Raw genomic sequence first — 17,358 nt, 5'->3', positions numbered from 1 at the left:
ATGGGGAGCACAAGCAACATATTCCTGTGTATCAGACGACGGGATTCTTGATACGTACTGTTGTTGAGGGCTTGATTTAATTGGCGTGAGAGGGGCTGATTTGTGATTTGTATGCGAAAGTCTCTTGAGAGTCAGTCGTTCTTAAAATCGATGGATAGAGTCTTGCCTGTTTAGCCTCTTACGAAGAGCATCGAAAACACAGCCACGAATCAATCTCTTGCAGTTCTTGGTTCCGTGATTCTCAAAAAGCTTCTCGCTCCCCGATGGTTGATAACAGAGCCCGGTAGCCGACGTAGGGTATCGCTTCATGAGTCGGCCACGGACCCTGAAGTAAGAGAGAAAAAAAATATTCAAGAACATTGGTTACACCATTTATTTGCAAAGTCCTTGTAACTTCACCAAAGGCTGAGCTTTGGGAAGTATCTGGACGGCGTTACCAAATTAGCAATACCTGCACGATGTAGGATTGAAGAGTTGGACCAGTTGTGAAAACCTAAGAACCGAGTCATGAGAACCACTCGGATGACCGAAATTAAGCTCTTGTCTAGCTTTCCGCTGGGTTGGTTCTCGTTATATCAACCAACTAAGAAGCAGTTCTTCGCGGAATCCAGAGTTGATACAACATCGACAATTGAAAATATATCACTGGTTGGAGACAGACCAGCAGGTTGCGTGAATAAAAAAAGGTAATACGGGTAGAGCAGCCTTGATTTAAAAGAGAGGGGAGGGAGGATGAGGCTATGCTTCGAGCTTGGCGGCGGATTTGCTGCCGAGACAATCAAACTCTATTCATATTGCAACGCCCACGTGCCATTGGTCATCCCATCGGTTGCGGTTTTTGAGATGAGCCTGCGGCGGCTCCCATTTAATCGCCTGCGGATGATTTTTTTTTTTTTTGAAAATTAAACTTTTGACGATGAAATACAAATAGCCTTGAAGGGCAAGACCCAAACCCGCTGCTGCAAATTCCACCTACTTTCACCCTTAGCCAAGTGAGATCCCCAAACCTGATAGAGTTCTTCTTTTTGTCCTCGAAGACAGTTTAGGATGGAGTCTGACTCCCTAACATCAGTCTTCTCTATAGCTTCTGCGTACGTGAAATACCAATCGCGGCCCCCCTGGACTGTTGCTCCATCCCGACCTGCGTTTAGTTGCGTTCCGACATTCCTAGTTCGTGCCCCAAGTGGAGGTCACACAGGCCGATGGGTTTTCTGGTGGTCGACGTCCAGCCACGGACTCAAGCAAGACAAAGAAGTAGAAACAAACAGAAGAGGAAAACAGGTTGCTGACGTTTTCGACTCTTCTCCCAAGGCAGTATCGACGACAAATTGACGTCGAACACCAAGTTCAATCGCAGCCCCACCTTTGTCGTCCGCAAGACTTCTGAAGACGAGGAAAAGGTCGTAAAGAGGAGTGACCACACAACAGTATGTTTTCAATGCCTTACTGTCTGCTACGTGCCGGAGGTTGTCTTCTGCATATCCATTTGGCTCCTGTCTACCAGCCAGGTCGTGCTGACAAGATGCGTGTAAAGTACAAGAAAGCCAAGCTTCTGTCACGAAATGCCGTCTCCGCAGTAAGGTCTCGGTTTGTCCATGGAGGCCACGACTACACCCACTTGTAAAATACGGACCTGAGGAAGAATGTTGTGTAGCCTTTAGTTGTGCCGAGTAGCGAGGGCTCCGCTGCAGTTGTAGCGTTGTTTGCCCTGTTGGATCAATTTGCGTTCTCATTAGCCTTCTTGGGATAACTTTAATATATTGAAGATTTAAGGAACAAAACTCGCGAGACTATTACCTGAGTATTTCTGTGTCTGAATCAAACCTCCGCACTGTCTGCGTCGAGACTGCCTCGCTAAAGGAATTTGGCTCATCGACGTATCAAAACAGTTCCTCTTGATGCGACTTTGATCAGCTTTCCGCTTGGCCTCAGAAAACACGAACACGACTATCGAAGTACGAAGACAAGGAAGGCCCAGGACATCCTTGAGGAACGAAGCAAGAATCACTACTCGCCTAGCTCCAATGTCTTCCTGATGTTGACTTGGTTTACAGTCGAGTTGATGGACGGCAGTCCGCCAGGCTGGGAAAAGCCAACTGCCGCTCTGACGTGTCTCACTGGCGCACGCACATTTCTTCCACGAGTTCTGGGATCGCTCCATTACAGCCTGAGTGGTTGTGCTCTGTGGAACGATCTTCGAACGATTGGGACCGCAAGTTCTCATGCTTTTTGCTTTGTCTATCGGCCAATCAGGAGCGGAGACAAAACTCGGGACGACCGCAGCCCCCCCCCCCCCCCCCCCCCCCCCTCACAATCCTAATCACAGCTTCCGAATCCCAGCAATGCCCGTTTCGCGGGCCCTTTACTCCTCGATGGGCGTGACGCCCTTCTTGAGGATGATGTTGCCGTATTTCCTCGTCTCCCCTGTCGCGACGATGGCGAACGCTTTCTTGGCGCGCTCGTAGAAGGCGAAGCGCTCCAGCTTCTCGATCTCGCCGTCGTAACCGAGCGAGGAGCGGAAGTCGCCCTCGACAGCCGCATCAAAGGTGTCGCCCTTGACGACCTCCATCATGACGACCGGCACGACGCCGTAGCTGTCCAGCTCGAGAAGCGGGGCGATGCCGGCGAGGAGGCGGGAGACGGTAATGCCTTGTTTATGCGGCGGCTCAGCATTTTTTGGCTCTTCTAAGAAGGGGGAATGGTCCTTGGAGACAGGCTGAAGGGGGGGACACGGACACGGAAGCAATCATGGGGAAAGTCTTTTCTTGAGGATCAGGATCAGCAGGGAAACTCACCGTCGGCGCGGAGCACGGGGATGTGTGGCGGGCAGATGGAGTGCGACGGGAAATGGGCGTCGGCGAGGACGATCTCGTCGCCGTGGCCCATCTCGGCCAGCACCTTGAGGAGGTCGGGCGAGATGACGGGGGAGATTCCTTTGAGAGGCATAACTTCTTGGGACTATGTGGGATCCGGGGTGTCGGCTTATGATGCGGAGGTTAGCCCTTTTCTGAGAAACTGAGATTCGGGTCGAGGGGTTATGGAAAAGACAGTGAGTGCTGCTATTTTTTACCTTAAGCTTTGAGATGTCGATGGCGGTGAGATGTGGTCCCCACGCCGTTTCGAAAAGGTGGGGTTGGGTCACCCTGAACGTTTTACTGCAAAACAACTTCAATCTCATACATTTTCTCATCACCACTTCACTTCTCAGTGTCATTTTCACAACGTGATGAAATTTTAAGAACCGCGTTTTCCATTCTATCTTGTGTAGTGTGAGATCTATTAACTTTACCCAATAATGAACCCTCCCTGTGATGGAAACTCCAGCCTGGCACGAGAGAGATAAGATGCCAGGAAATCAAAAAAATGCCGATGAGACGAGATGCGCGATGCTAAATGCTAATTAATCTTGAGAGCCACTCGTGAGAGAGCTGCACCATCCAAGATTCTGTAGTTGATTGAGTATTCTAGGTGCGTGGGGGTATTTGACGTGTGTGATGAGACTTCAGATGAAGAAAGGGAGCGCCAGTTTACTCCGCCTTCTTTGAAGTCTTGGTGCGAAGCTTCATGAGGAGGTAGACCAGGGCATACGAGCTGAAGGCGAAGATGACGACAATTGCCGCGTCGCGCCAGCCGTAGTAGTACTCGTTGAGGTTGATTGTCCGCAGGTAGTCGCTGCCATCGCGGTACTGGCACACGCGGCACTCGGACACGGCGTCGGGGTTGATGAGGTTGCTGCTCGCTCCCATCCCCTGCATGTAGCCCGCCAGGTACTCGCCGCACGTCGTGCCGTTGGCCGGGTCGAAGAGGGCGAACTCCTGGTCCTTGCACTCGACCTTTGTGCCCCAGACGTCGAACACGAGCATGCTGCCCATCAGGTAGTTGAAGGGGTTGAGGTAGTACCTGTGGTGGCGTCTGTTAGCATTGATCGCCAGTAAAATAAAAAATAAAAGCGAGAGAAGGGATGAAAGAAGGATAGGTTACTTACATCCAGTACTTCCAGAACGTCTGGAGCTGGGAGTAGGGGACGAGGACACCGCAGAAGGAGACGAGGACTCCGATGATGAGCGGGTTGACGAGGGACGCGAAGACGGCGTTGGGGGCGTAGGCGGCGATGAACTGACCGATGCCGGTGTAGACGAACTCGTACATGAGCATGACGAAGAAGGTGCCGCCGGCGCGGGCCGAGTCGTTCGGGAAGCCGACGGTGTAGTACCAGCAGACGAAGTAGAGCACGGCGCAGATGATGAGGTAGGGCACCTCGGAGACGACGGAGCCCGAGACGAAGGCGATCCACGAGTACATCTTGGACTTCTTCTCGCGCGTCTCGAAGATGTCGCGGCGGTCGATGAAGAGGGGCTGCAGCTGGGCGAGCACGCCGGGGGCGACGAAGATGAAGTTGAAGATGGTGAAGAGGCGCAGGGTGATGTCGCCGACGGAGTCGCCGATCATCCAGAAGGAGAAGCCGTTGAAGAGGGCCGAGAAGATGTGGAGCGCGAACTTGTTGTTGATGTAGTCGACGTTGCGGTAGAGGGAGACGTTGGCGCGTTGCGTGACGATCTTGACCTGGTCCCAGAGGGGCAGGGCGAACTCGTGGCCGTCGTCGCTGGTGCCCGGCGGCCGGGAGGCGGCGTCGTCGATCATGTGGTCGAGCTCCCGGACGACGGCGTCGTGCTCGGGGGAAGAGAGCCAGATCTCGTTCCAGTCCTTGCCCTTGGAGAGGTGGCCGGAGACGACGTCGATCATGTGCTCGGCCGGGTTGGCCTCCTCGGGGCAGGGGGCGCCGTAGCGGCCAAAGTAGTCGCGGATGGTCCTGGCGTTGTCGCCGATGTCGCCAAAGTAGACAGTCTTGCCGCCCTTTGCGAGCAGGAGGAGGGTGTCGAACTGGGAGAAGAGCTGGGCGGAGGGCTGGTGGATGGTGACGAGGACTGCCTGGCCGACGTCGGCGAGCTTGCGGAGGAAGCGGACCGTGTTGAAGGCGGACTGGCCGTCGAGGCCGGACGTGGGCTCGTCGAGGAAGATGAGGATGCTGGGCTTCGAGACGAGCTCGACGCCGATGGTCACGCGCTTCCGCTGCTCCACCGAGAGGCCGTTCCCGACGCGGCCGATGAGGGTGTCGGCGAGGTCGTGCAGCTCCAGGAGATCGATGATGGTGTCGACGTACGCCAGCTTCTCGGCGCGCGGGGTGTCGCGGCTCTGCCTGAGCAGGGCCGAGAACTCGAGGGCCTCACGGACGGTGGCGTAGGGCTCGTGGACGTCCAGCTGCTCACAGTAGCCGGCCGACCGCTGGAAGGAAACGGGAAGGGGGCGGCCGTCGACCATGATGGAGCCGCGGATCGTGCCGTCTGTCTTGCGTTGGGCGAGGACGTCCAGGAGAGTGGTCTTTCCGGCGCCGGACGAGCCCATCAAGGCGCCCAGCATACCCTAAAAGTAACAGTTAGTCACGATTGACTCTCCTGTTTTGTCTCAATAGCAGTTTGGTATGATGATGACTTACCGGTCGTACCCAGCCGCTGACCTTGTCGAGCAGCACGCGGTCTCCTGACGGGGTCTTGACGGTATAAGTGAGGTCCTTCCAGGTGAAGATGGAGGTGTTGCGGACGAGGTCCTGGTTGGCGTTGTCGCCGCCGTCCCGCTTCTCGCTGTCGCTCTTGTCCTTCTCCACGGCGGTCTCCTCGGAGGACTGAGCTTCCTCGTCCTCGCGAGGGACGCGAACGTTCTTTGCGTTCTCGCGGGGGATGAGCAAGGAAGATCCGCTCTCGGCCGAGGGGCGCCACCGGGAGGTGGCAATGATGGTGAGCGCGACGAAGAGCGCCCACCAGGCCCAGACGATACCAAAGTTCCTCCACACGTGGCTCTTGCTGTACGAAAGAGCCGAGAGATACTGGTCGCCGGTCAGGGAGGTTTCTCCCTGGACGGCTCCCGCCACACCGGCGCAAGACTGGTGCGCCGGGTCCGTGTACCCGGGGCCATTCGGCACCAAGTTCGGCCCGACACACGGGATGAGCTGACGGTGGAACTCGGTCGACATGAGGGCGTCAAAGGCGTAGGACAACGGGTCGATCCAGAAGATCCAGACAAACCAAGGGTGCATCTGGGGCTTTTGAATCATGTAGCCGTTGTACATGATGGCTGCGCTGACCAGGAAGCCGGAGGCTTTGGAGGCGTCGTCGAAAGTCTTGAAACCCGCGCCAATGGACCGGAACATGGCCGTCATGCACTAGAAATGTGTAAGTAAAGGGGAGGAGGAGCTCAGTAACAGGAAACAGCAGCGGCCAACGACTTACCATGGTGGTGGCGACAACTACGATCCAAAAGGTGAAGAAGGCCTCTGCCGTTGTCTTCAGCCCGACCATGAAGTAGAGTACCACGGAGAAAATGGTGACTTGAAACAGGATGACGGGGATGTCGGCGGCAATCTGGGCGATGCAGAACGCGGCGGGGTGGTAGTAGGCGAAGGACTTGTGCTTGATCAAGACCGGCCGGCCGGTGAAGGAGTTTGTGACCTCGGCCATGGACAGCAGACTGTTGAAGAGCAGCGCGAAGAAGAGGGCGCCGCCCTTCATGAACAGGCCGCCGGAGGTGTTCGGGGCGTTGTAGAAGAGCGAGCCGGCGATGAGGGCCTGGATCAGGGTCGACACCTGCGTGATGATGAAGGTCGCCTTGTCGCCCCAGATGATCTGGTACTGCCGGGCGACGCAGGCCTTGACCTGCGTGGCGAAGCTCGTCGTCAGGGGGCTGTTGGCGGGCAGCTGCTTGTGCTTCTCGCCGGCGACGCCCTCCTTGAACAGCCGCGTCCTCTCCTTGGTGTCCTCCTTGGTCGGGAAGTCGTACTCGGCCACCATCCTCGGGTAGATGTCCGACTTCTGGTACTCTGCCCGCAGGGCGTCGGCGTTGCGGGGGAAGGTCTTCTCGTAGCCCGGGCGGACGGCGCGTTCCGTAGGGACGGTGACGCCGGTGAGGAAGTCGGCGACGTTGGCGCCGTCGGAGCAGATGAAGCCCAGGCTCTCCATGAAAGGGCGGGCCTCCTTCATGGGGCCGTAGTACATCTCCTTGCCGTTGTCGAGGACGAGCACCTTGTCGAAGAGGTCGTAGATGCCGTTGCCCGCCTGGTACAGCGTCACGATGGACGCGAGGCCGAGGACATCGGTCATGGCGCGGACGGCCTTGGTGTACTCCAATGCTCTGTTCTCAAATGTCAGATCAACCAAGGTTCACATGTTGATAGCGGCTCTTGTTGAACGATCCCTTTTCTCATGGAAACAGTACGGGAGGGAAGAAAGGGAAAAAGTCCACTTACGTGCTGGCATCCAAACCTCTGGTGCTGTTGTCCCAGCAGAATACGGATCCCCTCGTCGCCATGCACTCGATGATGGAGACGCGCTTCCTCTCGCCGCCGGACACGCCACGAACGTATTCGTTGCCGACCTTGGTGTCGAAGGTGTGCTGAATGCCCATGGACTCGAGCAGAAAGTCCCTGTTCTGGACGCGGAGCTCCTCGTTAGACGTGACGCCCTCGGGCAGGTGGAAAGGGATCTTGAGGCGGGTCGCGAAATCCATGGTCTGGCCGACGGTGAGCGTCGGGAAGAAGAGCTCCTCTTCCGTGTTCATGACGATCTGGCCCCGGTACTGCTGGGCCTCGTCGGCGGTCATGGAGCCGTAGTGGACGTCGCCGGTGACGGAGCTGTAGCCCCGGCGGTGGTTCGCCAAGATGTTGAGCAAGGTTGTGCAACCCGACCCGGGGCGTCCGAGGACGAGGAGCATCTCGCCGGGCTTCACACATCCGTGTGTGTTATCGAGAATGGTCTTCAGGGGAGGCTTGTGGCGGGATTCCTTGACGAGCTTGGGGATGTTGAATTGGGTGAGAACGTTTTCGTGTATCGACGCATCGGAGCTGACGGCCTGGACCGTGAGATTCTGCCATGTCACGCCGAGCTCGCGGGCCGGGAAGCCGGAGCGTTGGTCCCTCTCCCGGACGGCTTCGACCTTGTGCTTGAGCGACCAAGTGGTGTTGTTGTTGTTGTTGTTGTTGTTGTCATCGGGAACGGCGTCGAGCTCGATGGACCGCTCGTAGTTGGAGCCGCTGGCCAGCGTGCCGTCGGACTCCATGACGCCTGCACGGATTGACGAAGAACTTAACGTGACCTCTTCTTTGGTGTCGGGTGCGGTGAAGGTCATCGCAGGAAGGATACACGATATGCCCAGGGCGGTTTGAAGAACGGAAGTGACTGGGAACGTACAGGGTGCCGGGCCCCTTATTTGTTTTCATTCTTTGGAGACCAGCAGGTACGGTCGACGGACTCGGCGTTGTAGATTTGATTAGTGTCCGATCTACAGTTACCTGAGATCTCTGTAAGACCCCCTCAGATTACGGATTATGGGTCCAAAGGGGGCCGGACTGGACGGCAGGATTGGGCAACTTGGAGGGATATTCGCCGGCGCCCCACGGTGTGCCCATGGGCATTTGGCGTCTGAAGCGTCCCACGCGTGGCAGACATGCTGTCATCTCGTCATCGATTACAAACTGTACGGACGAAAAAAGGCTCCTCGAGCCCCCTTGGCAATGTCCGAAGTGCGTGGCCGGTCCGCTGAATAATTAGGGGAAATTTCGTAATGCCAACTTTGATAGGAAGAACAGGATGCATCTCTCGTAAAACCCTGCAGTTTTCGCGCGTGGTACGGGTGGGATGCCGCGGGCTGATCCGGGGACCAGGACCATCCATACCACTGACCGTGCGTTCCGAGAGCCTCATTTGCTCATTTGCTCATTTGCGCAACCTCCCCCCCAAAAGATCGGACTGAACTTGTCATTGATGTTGGCGAGGCCGCTGACTAAGCGGCGAGCACGCCATTCGCGAATGTCCATTGGCCGCATCGCACGCTCGGCGCAGTTGCGTGTGTCGGCCAACAAGTCACTCGGCGCGCGGCGCGAGTCGAAGCGCCGGGGCGCACGGGGACTGGATTGAGCCACCGGAGTGGGGTCGGCGCTAGAGTTTGACATTTTAGGTTCGCCGCTGGAGCCAATCAGAAGCACCGAAGAAATCAAAGTTTGTCTCTTTTGGGTGGTTCCCGCTTAGTCAACCGGTTTCAAATGCCGCTGAGTCAGCGGGGATCTCGGTACTTGTATCAAAGGGGGGAACGCTCGCCGGTGTCGAGCCAAGTTCCCGACCATTTGCGGAGGAGAAAAAAAAAGTTGAGTTGAGTGCGTGTGAGATCTGGCTGTTTTGTTCGTTGACAACAATACGACGCGGAAATTTTCTCCCTTCCTCTCCTCTCTTGGAAACAGCCAGCGCGGCCGCGTGCAGCGGCGGCTATCGTCGAATCAGAACCACAGAGACCAAAACATGAGGAAACGAGCGTGTGATTCCTGCCACAGGAGAAAGGTATGCTTGTCTGTCTGTCTGTTTGTCTGTTTGTCTGTTTGCCTGTCTGTCGTGTGGTTCTTTCTCGATGAGTCGCTGTCTCACATCACAAAAAATACTGATTACTGATTCTGAACCCCTGGCGCTGTAGATCCAATGCGATGGGGCTGTGCCGCAATGCAACTGGTGCAAACACCATGGGATGACTTGCACCTTCAACCGCGCAGCCAAGGTGAAGAAGCGAGTGAGCACAACAAGGTGAGTGAGTGGCTTGCCGGAAACCCGCCCCCTTTTGAGGTCGATCCACTTTGGTCATGAATGATGTGGACGATCGCGACGGGACGAGAGCACAAGAGATTTACGACCCGTGCAGGGCCGGATCGGAGAAAGACCTGGTCGCCCGCCTCAACCGCATCGAGCAGGCTCTGAAGGCGGCTCAACGCAACCAGGAGACAGGGGAGACGCGGGATGCATCCATGTCTCCAGCGTCATCCTCGGCGCCCTTGTCCGCCGGGCCAGACCCACCCGGTGCCCCCACCAACGGCACACGGGAAAAAGCCCAAGGCCGTGCCTATGACTCAACAATTCGCGCTTCCGGCGCAACCGTGGGCAAGATTCACTTCGCCGGTTACTATCTGGGAGACATCAGCTCCTACAACGGCATCCCCTTCTTCTCGCCCGATGGCCAGGACTGGATCCGATCCAGGGCTGGAGAGGATGCCTCGTTCCACACCCTCTTTGGCATGGGACCGATCTGGCAGGCACAGCACCCTGTCCCCGTTTTTCTGGATGCCCCCCAGCCAAGCTCTGCGGGAGAGTTGCCCGATAGGACCGTCGTCGAGGAGTATCTGGCCCTCTTCCGAGCGTCCCGCTTCGGCCTGTCGTTCCCAGTCATCGACTACGTCCTGTTCCTGGAGACCGTCGACTTGGCGTATCAGACGTCTCAGACGGTGTTGACGCTCGAAGTCGTCACGGCCAAATCTTGCGTCTTCGCCTTCTTCGCCATTGTCTCGCTCTTTCAGACGGATTGGAAGTCGTCGCCCGAGATAGATGGGGAGGCGTGCGCCCGTGCGGCGCAAAACCTAATGCCGACCATTTTGCAAGGCACAAACATCACTGCTGTTGAGACTGTCTTCATGTTGGTAAGCTTTTCTTCTTCTTCTTTTTTTCTTCTTTCTTTTTCTGTTGGTTCAGCGTATCGTATCCAATTAAGGGAACCCCCACTGACCCCATGGGTTGGGCAGAGTCTGTTCCACCTCTTCACTGGCCACCTCCAGCAAGGGGCCATGTTCCAGGCTGCCACATGTCGCATCTTGTTCATGCTAGGCGCGCACCTCGAGTCTGGCACGAGCCTCAGCCCTTGCCAGACGCCCTCGGCCGAGGATGACGACCATGCTTGGCGCGTAAGGAACCAGCTGCGGAGGCTCTTCTGGCTCTCGTTCAAGCTCGACAAAGATATCTCTCTCCGCACGGGCCAGCCCCCTACCATCAACGACGAGCATTGCGACCTGACGTTGCCACGGATGGACTGGTGGGCACGCAGCAGCGACGACGAAGCTAGCGCCTCGCCGTCGTTCCTCGACGAGGCCACCGTCACCTCGGCCATCCAGCCGGACTCGCTGCAGCTGACCATCATCAAGTCCAAGATCTCCAGGAAGCTGTACTCGATCTCGGCACTGAAGAAGGGAGACGCCGAGCTCCTCAGGGACATCCGCGAGCTGGACGACGAGCTCGAGAGGTGGCGGGCGTCCGTGCCGCCGTCGTATCGGCCGACCTTGACTTTCCCCCGGGGGACAGCCGTGGTCCGAAAGGGCCGGCTCGGCATGGAGGAGATTATTCTCCACTTTGAGTACCATTACCTGATGGCCATGATCCACCGAGCGAGTGGTAGGTGCCGCTGTTGGGCCAGCGGCGAAAGCAGCGGCTTGGAGGGGGTGAGCTCGAGCCAGGCCCTGTCGGTGCAGGCGAGCCGATCGACACTACACTTTCTCAAGGCCGCGATCCATGGCGTGGAGCATGTGGCCTTCTGGTAAGCAGCACTCTACCGTGCTCTGTCAGACTTGAGTCTCATCTCGCTAAAATATTGAAATTAGGCTGGTGGTGTTTTATCCAATGTCGGCGATATTGGAAATCTTCTGCAACTTGCTGCTGCAGCCTCTGCATCCGCAGGCGGAGGAAGACATCGAGCTCCTGAAGTCCGTCCCGGAGCTCATAGAAGGGATGCGGAATCGCCAGCTGACGCCGCATGAGGTTGCGCATGTGAAGATCGTCGATGCCTTCGTGGCGGAGCTGACGCGGCTGGGAACATGCGCCATCGCCAAGGCGCGGCGGGAGCAGCAGGTTTCTTGAGAGAACGGGGAGAGAAATCGTGTGTGTGTGTGTGTATGTGTGTCTGGTTTTGTCATTTGTCGACGCGATACGAAGCGGGCGCCGGGTCTATTTCCATCGGTATCTGGGGTTTCCATCAGCATCTGGGCTGGCAGCCTTCGGCCAAACGGCTTTGTTGCATAACCCCCCCCGGACTGGAGGAGATTCAAATGCGCGAAATAACAGGATGTAACATTAGTAGAAGTATCATGGTGCAAACCACATAATAGTTGGAAATATCTGACGACTTGACGTTGAATATACTTTGCTGAATCAGGTAGAATGAGATGAAAGCTGATGTCCAGGCAATCGATTGTTAAAGAGACCGGGTGAAAGTAGCCGGTTCACTCCGGGCGGAACCCACTCCGGGCCCTCGGCTCCACTATGGCTTGTGCTTTTTCCGGAAAGCAGGTTTAGCCGATGTACCGATTCACTGGCCCGGAGCTGGAACCAATCACTCAAGGCTCATGCCGCTTCGCCATCACACCATATCTCCTGCGGTCCACCAGCCACTTCTGAACCTCGACACCACACCACACAGCATCACCAACAACCATTATACCAAGTACAGCCAATGACGCTACTCTCTACTTTGTGTTCATACATCGATCAAGATCCTCCTCCTCGGCCACATCGCTTCACGAGTCACCCGTCGTTCCATGTGGTCATCTTCATGGTGGGCAAGGCCGCCGAGCAGTCCCCAATTCTACTTCTTAGGGAGAGGGGGGTGCCTGGCTGGATACGAACGACGAGATGCGTCGACGTTCCAAGTCCGAGCTGCTGCCTCTGTGCCCACTATTCCAGAAACTGAGATGGCGACGGTCCAGACCACAAACGCATCTGCGTTACAAAGGGGTTAAAGGCTAAAGTTTGAACAAAAGACCCTATACTTCTCTCTGCGCCCCAACACGGCCAGCCTCTCGCAACAGGTGGCAAAGCCAAGTCTCTCGTCTCGATCATCCCCTCGTCTGCGCACAATGCTTGCTTGATCAGATGATTGGACACCCGTCGCGCCACCTGCCACATCGTTGACTGGCGATGTCGGACGACGGCCAGATTTCGACCCTTGCATCTTGGGGAGTCGCTAAGCGGTTAGCTCAGAGCCCACACGGCCCATCTTTCTCCACAAAAGCACATCGAACCCATGGTCCGAAATGGCTGCGAAGGCATGGGAAGAATCGCCGGTTAATTTGCTGATGCGCGCCTGGTCTCGATGTTTTCTGGGGACCCCGGACTACTGGCCATGTCTAGAAGGCTTGGGTGCGGGAGTCAGTGTGTGCTTTGCTGCCCGGCATGTCACCGAACTCATCATTTGGCTTTCTCCAAATCTGTCGATTTTCTGTGCTCGACCCTTTGAGGACACACACTTCATTCCCCTCACGGAAGCTGGGGTATTTGGGGAACCCTGTCCACCTGTCTCTTGTGGGTGTGGCTCGTTATAATACCACCGTCTCTGCCTCCCGTCGCCCGTTGTTGCGGTTGCAACGTCCTGCCAGATTTTATCACTGACATCGGCTGCGACTGAATGTGACGGGAAGGTTATTAAACCTCCGTCTTGTTACCGCATAATCGCGACTCTCGTATATCTCATTCACTGTGTATCCGATACCACCTCCATCTAACCAGCAAGATGCTCGTCAACCAGCCCATTCGTCCACGACCCATCAAGACTCGGTCAAGAGCAGGTTTGTGCGAGCCTCTTTGCCGGAGTTCTTCATTCATCTGACATTTGTCTTTTACGATTTACAGGTTGCAAATATTGGTAAGTCGACTCTTCTTCCCGGTCTCGAGATTTCTCCGCTAATTCAATCCAGCCGAGACAAGGTTGGTTGGCTCGCCCAAGCCGCAGTTCGATCGTTTTAACCAACACCCTTGTTAGAGGAAGAAGTGCTCCGAAGAACATCCGCAATGCCTCCGCTGCGTGCAAGCCGGTGTCAACTGCGTATACGAACCGATCAAGAAGAGGAAGCGAAGAACTTCAACTAGGACAATAGAAATTCAAGATGCCGCGGCATCCGACGATTCCGATAGCCAGGCAGGCAACACCGACCTGCAAACGAGCCCGGACACGGCCATACTCACTCCGCCTGATGGACCGCGGGCTGACGCCGAGAACTCTCTTTCACCGTCGACATCTGTGGACAACTGTCTTCCAGCCTCGATAGACTCGGTTTTCCCTCTCTGCGATGACGTTGATGACTCTTACGCCTACGATATTGGATACGGAAGTTCGGACATGTACGAGAACGAATACACAACATTCACGGACATGGGCTCCCGCCAGAAGCAGGCCGAGGCTCACTTACCACTTTCTCTTACGACTACGAACGATGGTTTGCAAGCGCCAGATGACTCTTTCTTTTCGGCCAGCCTCGAAATGTCTTGGAGCGAACCAGCTTGGTCGACCGTTTCTCCGCCGTTAACCAGCCTGCTGCCGCCAGCGTACCACGGTGTCTCCGAATGCCCGGAGGACACCGGTTTGCTGGATCACTACTCGAAAGTGATGCTGCCTACGATGGGTTTCAAAGAGGACGTCAGCAACCCCTACGAGCAGCACATACTCCCTCTATCGCACAGGAGCTCTGCCGTCCGAAGCGCCATCTACGCCCTGGCCAGTGCGCATCGGGAATATCTTGGTCTCGAGAACACAGAGGGTTCCGCTTGTTTCCACGAAAGAGCCGTGGCTGGGCTATCAGCAATCATCGAGGACGGCGATGGGTTTGAAGAAGCGTTGGCTACCATAGTGCTTCTTCTACAGTATGACTTGGTAAAGATTCCATCGTCTCGCGAGTGGAAAGCATGAGCTAATCGGCGCAGCTGATGCAACGAAGCCTGCCCAACGTTATCCACAACCATCTCCAAGGAGCATGGCACATTATCAGCGCCATGGCTTCTCCAAAGCCGGCCAGCGTTGAGTTTTTCGAGCAGGTCGGTTGTCAGCATCACAAAGGCTTCTAATCGTGACGCTAACCAGAAGCAGGTGTTCCGCTACTTTGACGTCCTGAATGCCTTGACGAACGGCTCGTCGCCTGTCTTTGCGGCCCCTTCATCCAATCGAGCCTACTCTCCCGGCAGCTCGCCACCCCCCATTATGTTCAGCGGCATCGACCCCGTGTTCGGCATGGCCGACGACCTTTGGCCCACCCTGCATCGTCTCGGGGAACTCATCACGATGAAGTGCGAACTCCAAGCCGCCATGGCAACGGGCCAGGCATCCAAGTTCGCAGTCCTCCGCACCGAGTACCAGACAACCTTCAAGGCTATCGAGAGGGCCTTGGAATCTTGGGGTCCGATCTTGCCACCGGGTTTCTCATTGGTCAACCGCATCGTCGACGGGCCCGAGGACGCGTCTGAGGCCGAGCTCGCCAACATCAGGTGGATCACGAGCACTGCGCTTGCCTACAGACAGAGCGCGCTGGTCTACCTGTACAGCACCATCTCCGAGTACCCTTCCTCGCACAGCCTGGTGCAGAAGCACGCGCAGGCCGCGCTGTGGCACTGCGCGGCGGCCGTGTCGCACGGCGGGACGGGTCAGTCGATGCTGTGGCCGCTATTCTTCTCGGCCTGCCACGCCATATGCAGCCGGGACCGGGGCCTCGTGCGGCAGGCTTTCACGTCGCTCGGCGGCAAGAAGGGGGCGGTAGATACAGAGAAGCCTTGGGCCGTGGTCATGGATGTGTGGAGACGGATGGACATGCGAGCCTATGGCAAGGAACAGGTGGGCGCGGAGGCCTGTCCGGACTTGTGGAAGCAGGTAGCGGCGAGCATGAAGTTCGGCCTCGTGTTTGGCTGAGAGGGCGGACGAGCAAGCAGCTCATGTAAAGTTCGACAGGGGACGGGAGGAAGTGTACGAGCACACGGATGTGGGAAGCCCCCTTTGGACCTGCAACATCTACCGGGGGACGTTTGTCACGATATCACGACGGAGAGACGGCGAACACTGTTACGGCATTTTAACGGATACGATACCATGGGAGGAAAAAGGAGACTTGGGTTAACGGAGAGGGGAGGGCGAGGGGGCGAAGATTGAATAGGCTGGGCGCTGGGCGCCGGGAAAAAGGGGTCAGATCGATGCTTGAATATATCACACTATCTTTTCATCTCAAGGCTCTTTCGATGATCTCTGGGCGGAAACAGAAGCGTAGCCAAAGCGGTCCTTCGTGCGATCGCACAGCGGGCACAGCATCGCAGAGGCATACACCGGGCTCCCCATCGCTCATGGGGTCTGTGGAGCGAGCAAACGAGCCCACAACGTCGAGCGGAGCTAATGCAGCTCATGATTGCATCCACACACTCTCAGTCTCATGGGCCGGGACCCCCGCCACCTTCTTCAGGTGAGTCGACGTGTTCTCGACCAATACCGATGCCACTGGGCATGATTGTCCGCCAACCAGTGTTGGGGGAAGACGGAGCCGCTTTGAAAAAGGGTTGGCCAGGGTCTCGTCCCGCCTCGTACAGGGGGGCCGCGGCCATTCAGGCTGATTGACCTGCATGGCCAGGGACAGGGGGGGGGGGCGAGACACGATGTGTGCCCACAACTCACGATGGGGGGCCATAAACATTAGCAAACGCCGTTTAATGTACACGGAATATCAGACACGCCACTTGGAAAGCGTTTTCTACCTTAGTTTTTTCATGTCCGTACATGTTCAACCTGAAAGGGATCGATCGCCCTTATCTATTGATCTCGTCAACCAGTCTGCATATACACGTGAATACGCCCTCATTGGGCCATAATGTGTGACCCCTCTCTCTTCCCTCCCGTGTATGTCTTCTCCGATGGACGCGGAGAAGCTGTAATGGAATGTCGTAGGAAAATCTGCATCTCCTGCGGGCGGCTACCGATCTGGGCATGCAATTTCGTTCGTCTGATGTTTCCGGGCGCACCCTCCAGCAAACGCAAAAGCCATGCGCCTCGAACCACACAATGCAACCACACCCCCCTCCCCCGCTGGCCCGAACCCCAAGAAACTACAGATAGAACGTCGTGCATCTCGGTTCCAGCAGCGAGAGTTTTTGCAGACTGGGAGACCCCCTTCCGATATTTGCACCGTTTCCCTGGAGGGTGGGAGACACGTAGGCGAAGGGAACCGGTCAAGTCACATTCGAGGCTCGCCCTTCCTCGCCTCCTGGATTTAGATTGCGCTCAATGCAGTCTATGTAGGTAGGGCTGAGGGGCAAGACCGAGCATCGAGTCCGAGATGGAATAAAAATCGACAGGAGACGCGACGACTCCATATCATGAGACTTTCTAGGGGAGGAGAGGAGAGGAGAGGAGAGGAGACGAGGCTTGGGATCAACCGCCAATCCGGCCTGATGGGCTTGCTTGCTCCGCGTCCTGGGAACAGCAGGTGATCCTCGCAAAGCCCACACCGACCCGTGTTCGGCCCTTTTTGTCACATCTCAACTCAGCATTGGACGGGGTCCCAGTCATGTCATCTTGGCTGCGAGTACCAATCATGCGGAGGTGCGTGTAGCTGACTGTGCAAAGTGCCCCCCAGTCAGCCAGCCGGCCAGTCTACTAAACCTCATAGCCTCAAAATGAAGGCCAGGGCAGACAGCGCTTTCTCTGTCCCCCCCCCTCTCCATTTCTCTTGCGCACGTTGGGGGGAAGTGGGGAGGGGGGACGTCG

At 56.5% G+C, this 17,358-nt stretch overlaps 5 protein-coding genes across 5 annotated transcripts; 3 read left to right on the top strand and 2 right to left on the bottom strand.

Annotated features, from left to right (window-relative positions):
- The first annotated feature begins 944 nt into the window (after positions 1-944).
- On the top strand, positions 945-1,768 carry CDEST_07792 (uncharacterized protein). Its single transcript, XM_062923951.1, has 3 exons — positions 945-1,091; positions 1,316-1,427; positions 1,535-1,768. Exons 1-3 carry the CDS (start codon positions 1,048-1,050, stop codon positions 1,622-1,624), a joined length of 246 nt encoding a protein of 81 aa, XP_062780002.1. The 5' UTR covers positions 945-1,047; the 3' UTR covers positions 1,625-1,768.
- A 553-nt stretch (positions 1,769-2,321) lies between these two features.
- Positions 2,322-3,041, bottom strand: CDEST_07791 (Putative D-ribose pyranase RbsD/L-fucose mutarotase FucU, RbsD-like superfamily). The gene is made up of 2 exons (XM_062923950.1): positions 2,796-3,041; positions 2,322-2,649 (listed from the first exon to the last, which is right to left on the bottom strand). The coding sequence occupies exons 1-2, from the start codon at positions 2,944-2,946 to the stop codon at positions 2,363-2,365; spliced, it is 438 nt and encodes a 145-aa protein (XP_062780001.1). The 5' UTR covers positions 2,947-3,041; the 3' UTR covers positions 2,322-2,362.
- A 197-nt stretch (positions 3,042-3,238) lies between these two features.
- CDEST_07790 (Putative ABC transporter-like, ATP-binding domain, AAA+ ATPase domain, CDR ABC transporter) lies at positions 3,239-9,181 on the bottom strand. Its single transcript, XM_062923949.1, has 5 exons — positions 7,298-9,181; positions 6,285-7,182; positions 5,495-6,217; positions 3,986-5,421; positions 3,239-3,900 (listed from the first exon to the last, which is right to left on the bottom strand). Exons 1-5 carry the CDS (start codon positions 8,173-8,175, stop codon positions 3,528-3,530), a joined length of 4,308 nt encoding a protein of 1,435 aa, XP_062780000.1. The 5' UTR covers positions 8,176-9,181; the 3' UTR covers positions 3,239-3,527.
- A 1-nt stretch (position 9,182) lies between these two features.
- CDEST_07789 (uncharacterized protein) lies at positions 9,183-12,406 on the top strand. The gene is made up of 5 exons (XM_062923948.1): positions 9,183-9,380; positions 9,511-9,617; positions 9,733-10,501; positions 10,604-11,388; positions 11,453-12,406. Exons 1-5 carry the CDS (start codon positions 9,342-9,344, stop codon positions 11,706-11,708), a joined length of 1,956 nt encoding a protein of 651 aa, XP_062779999.1. The 5' UTR covers positions 9,183-9,341; the 3' UTR covers positions 11,709-12,406.
- On the top strand, positions 12,143-15,813 carry CDEST_07788 (Putative zn(2)Cys(6) fungal-type DNA-binding domain, fungal transcription factor). Its single transcript, XM_062923947.1, has 6 exons — positions 12,143-13,411; positions 13,476-13,488; positions 13,541-13,550; positions 13,606-14,493; positions 14,544-14,654; positions 14,707-15,813. The coding sequence occupies exons 1-6, from the start codon at positions 13,357-13,359 to the stop codon at positions 15,517-15,519; spliced, it is 1,890 nt and encodes a 629-aa protein (XP_062779998.1). The 5' UTR covers positions 12,143-13,356; the 3' UTR covers positions 15,520-15,813.
- Positions 15,814-17,358: the final 1,545 nt, after the last annotated feature.

The sequence above is a fragment of the Colletotrichum destructivum genome, chromosome 5 (assembly GCF_034447905.1).
Source record: "Colletotrichum destructivum chromosome 5, complete sequence".
NCBI lineage: Eukaryota > Fungi > Ascomycota > Sordariomycetes > Glomerellales > Glomerellaceae > Colletotrichum > Colletotrichum destructivum.
This window is presented reverse-complemented; position numbering and strand designations above follow the sequence as displayed.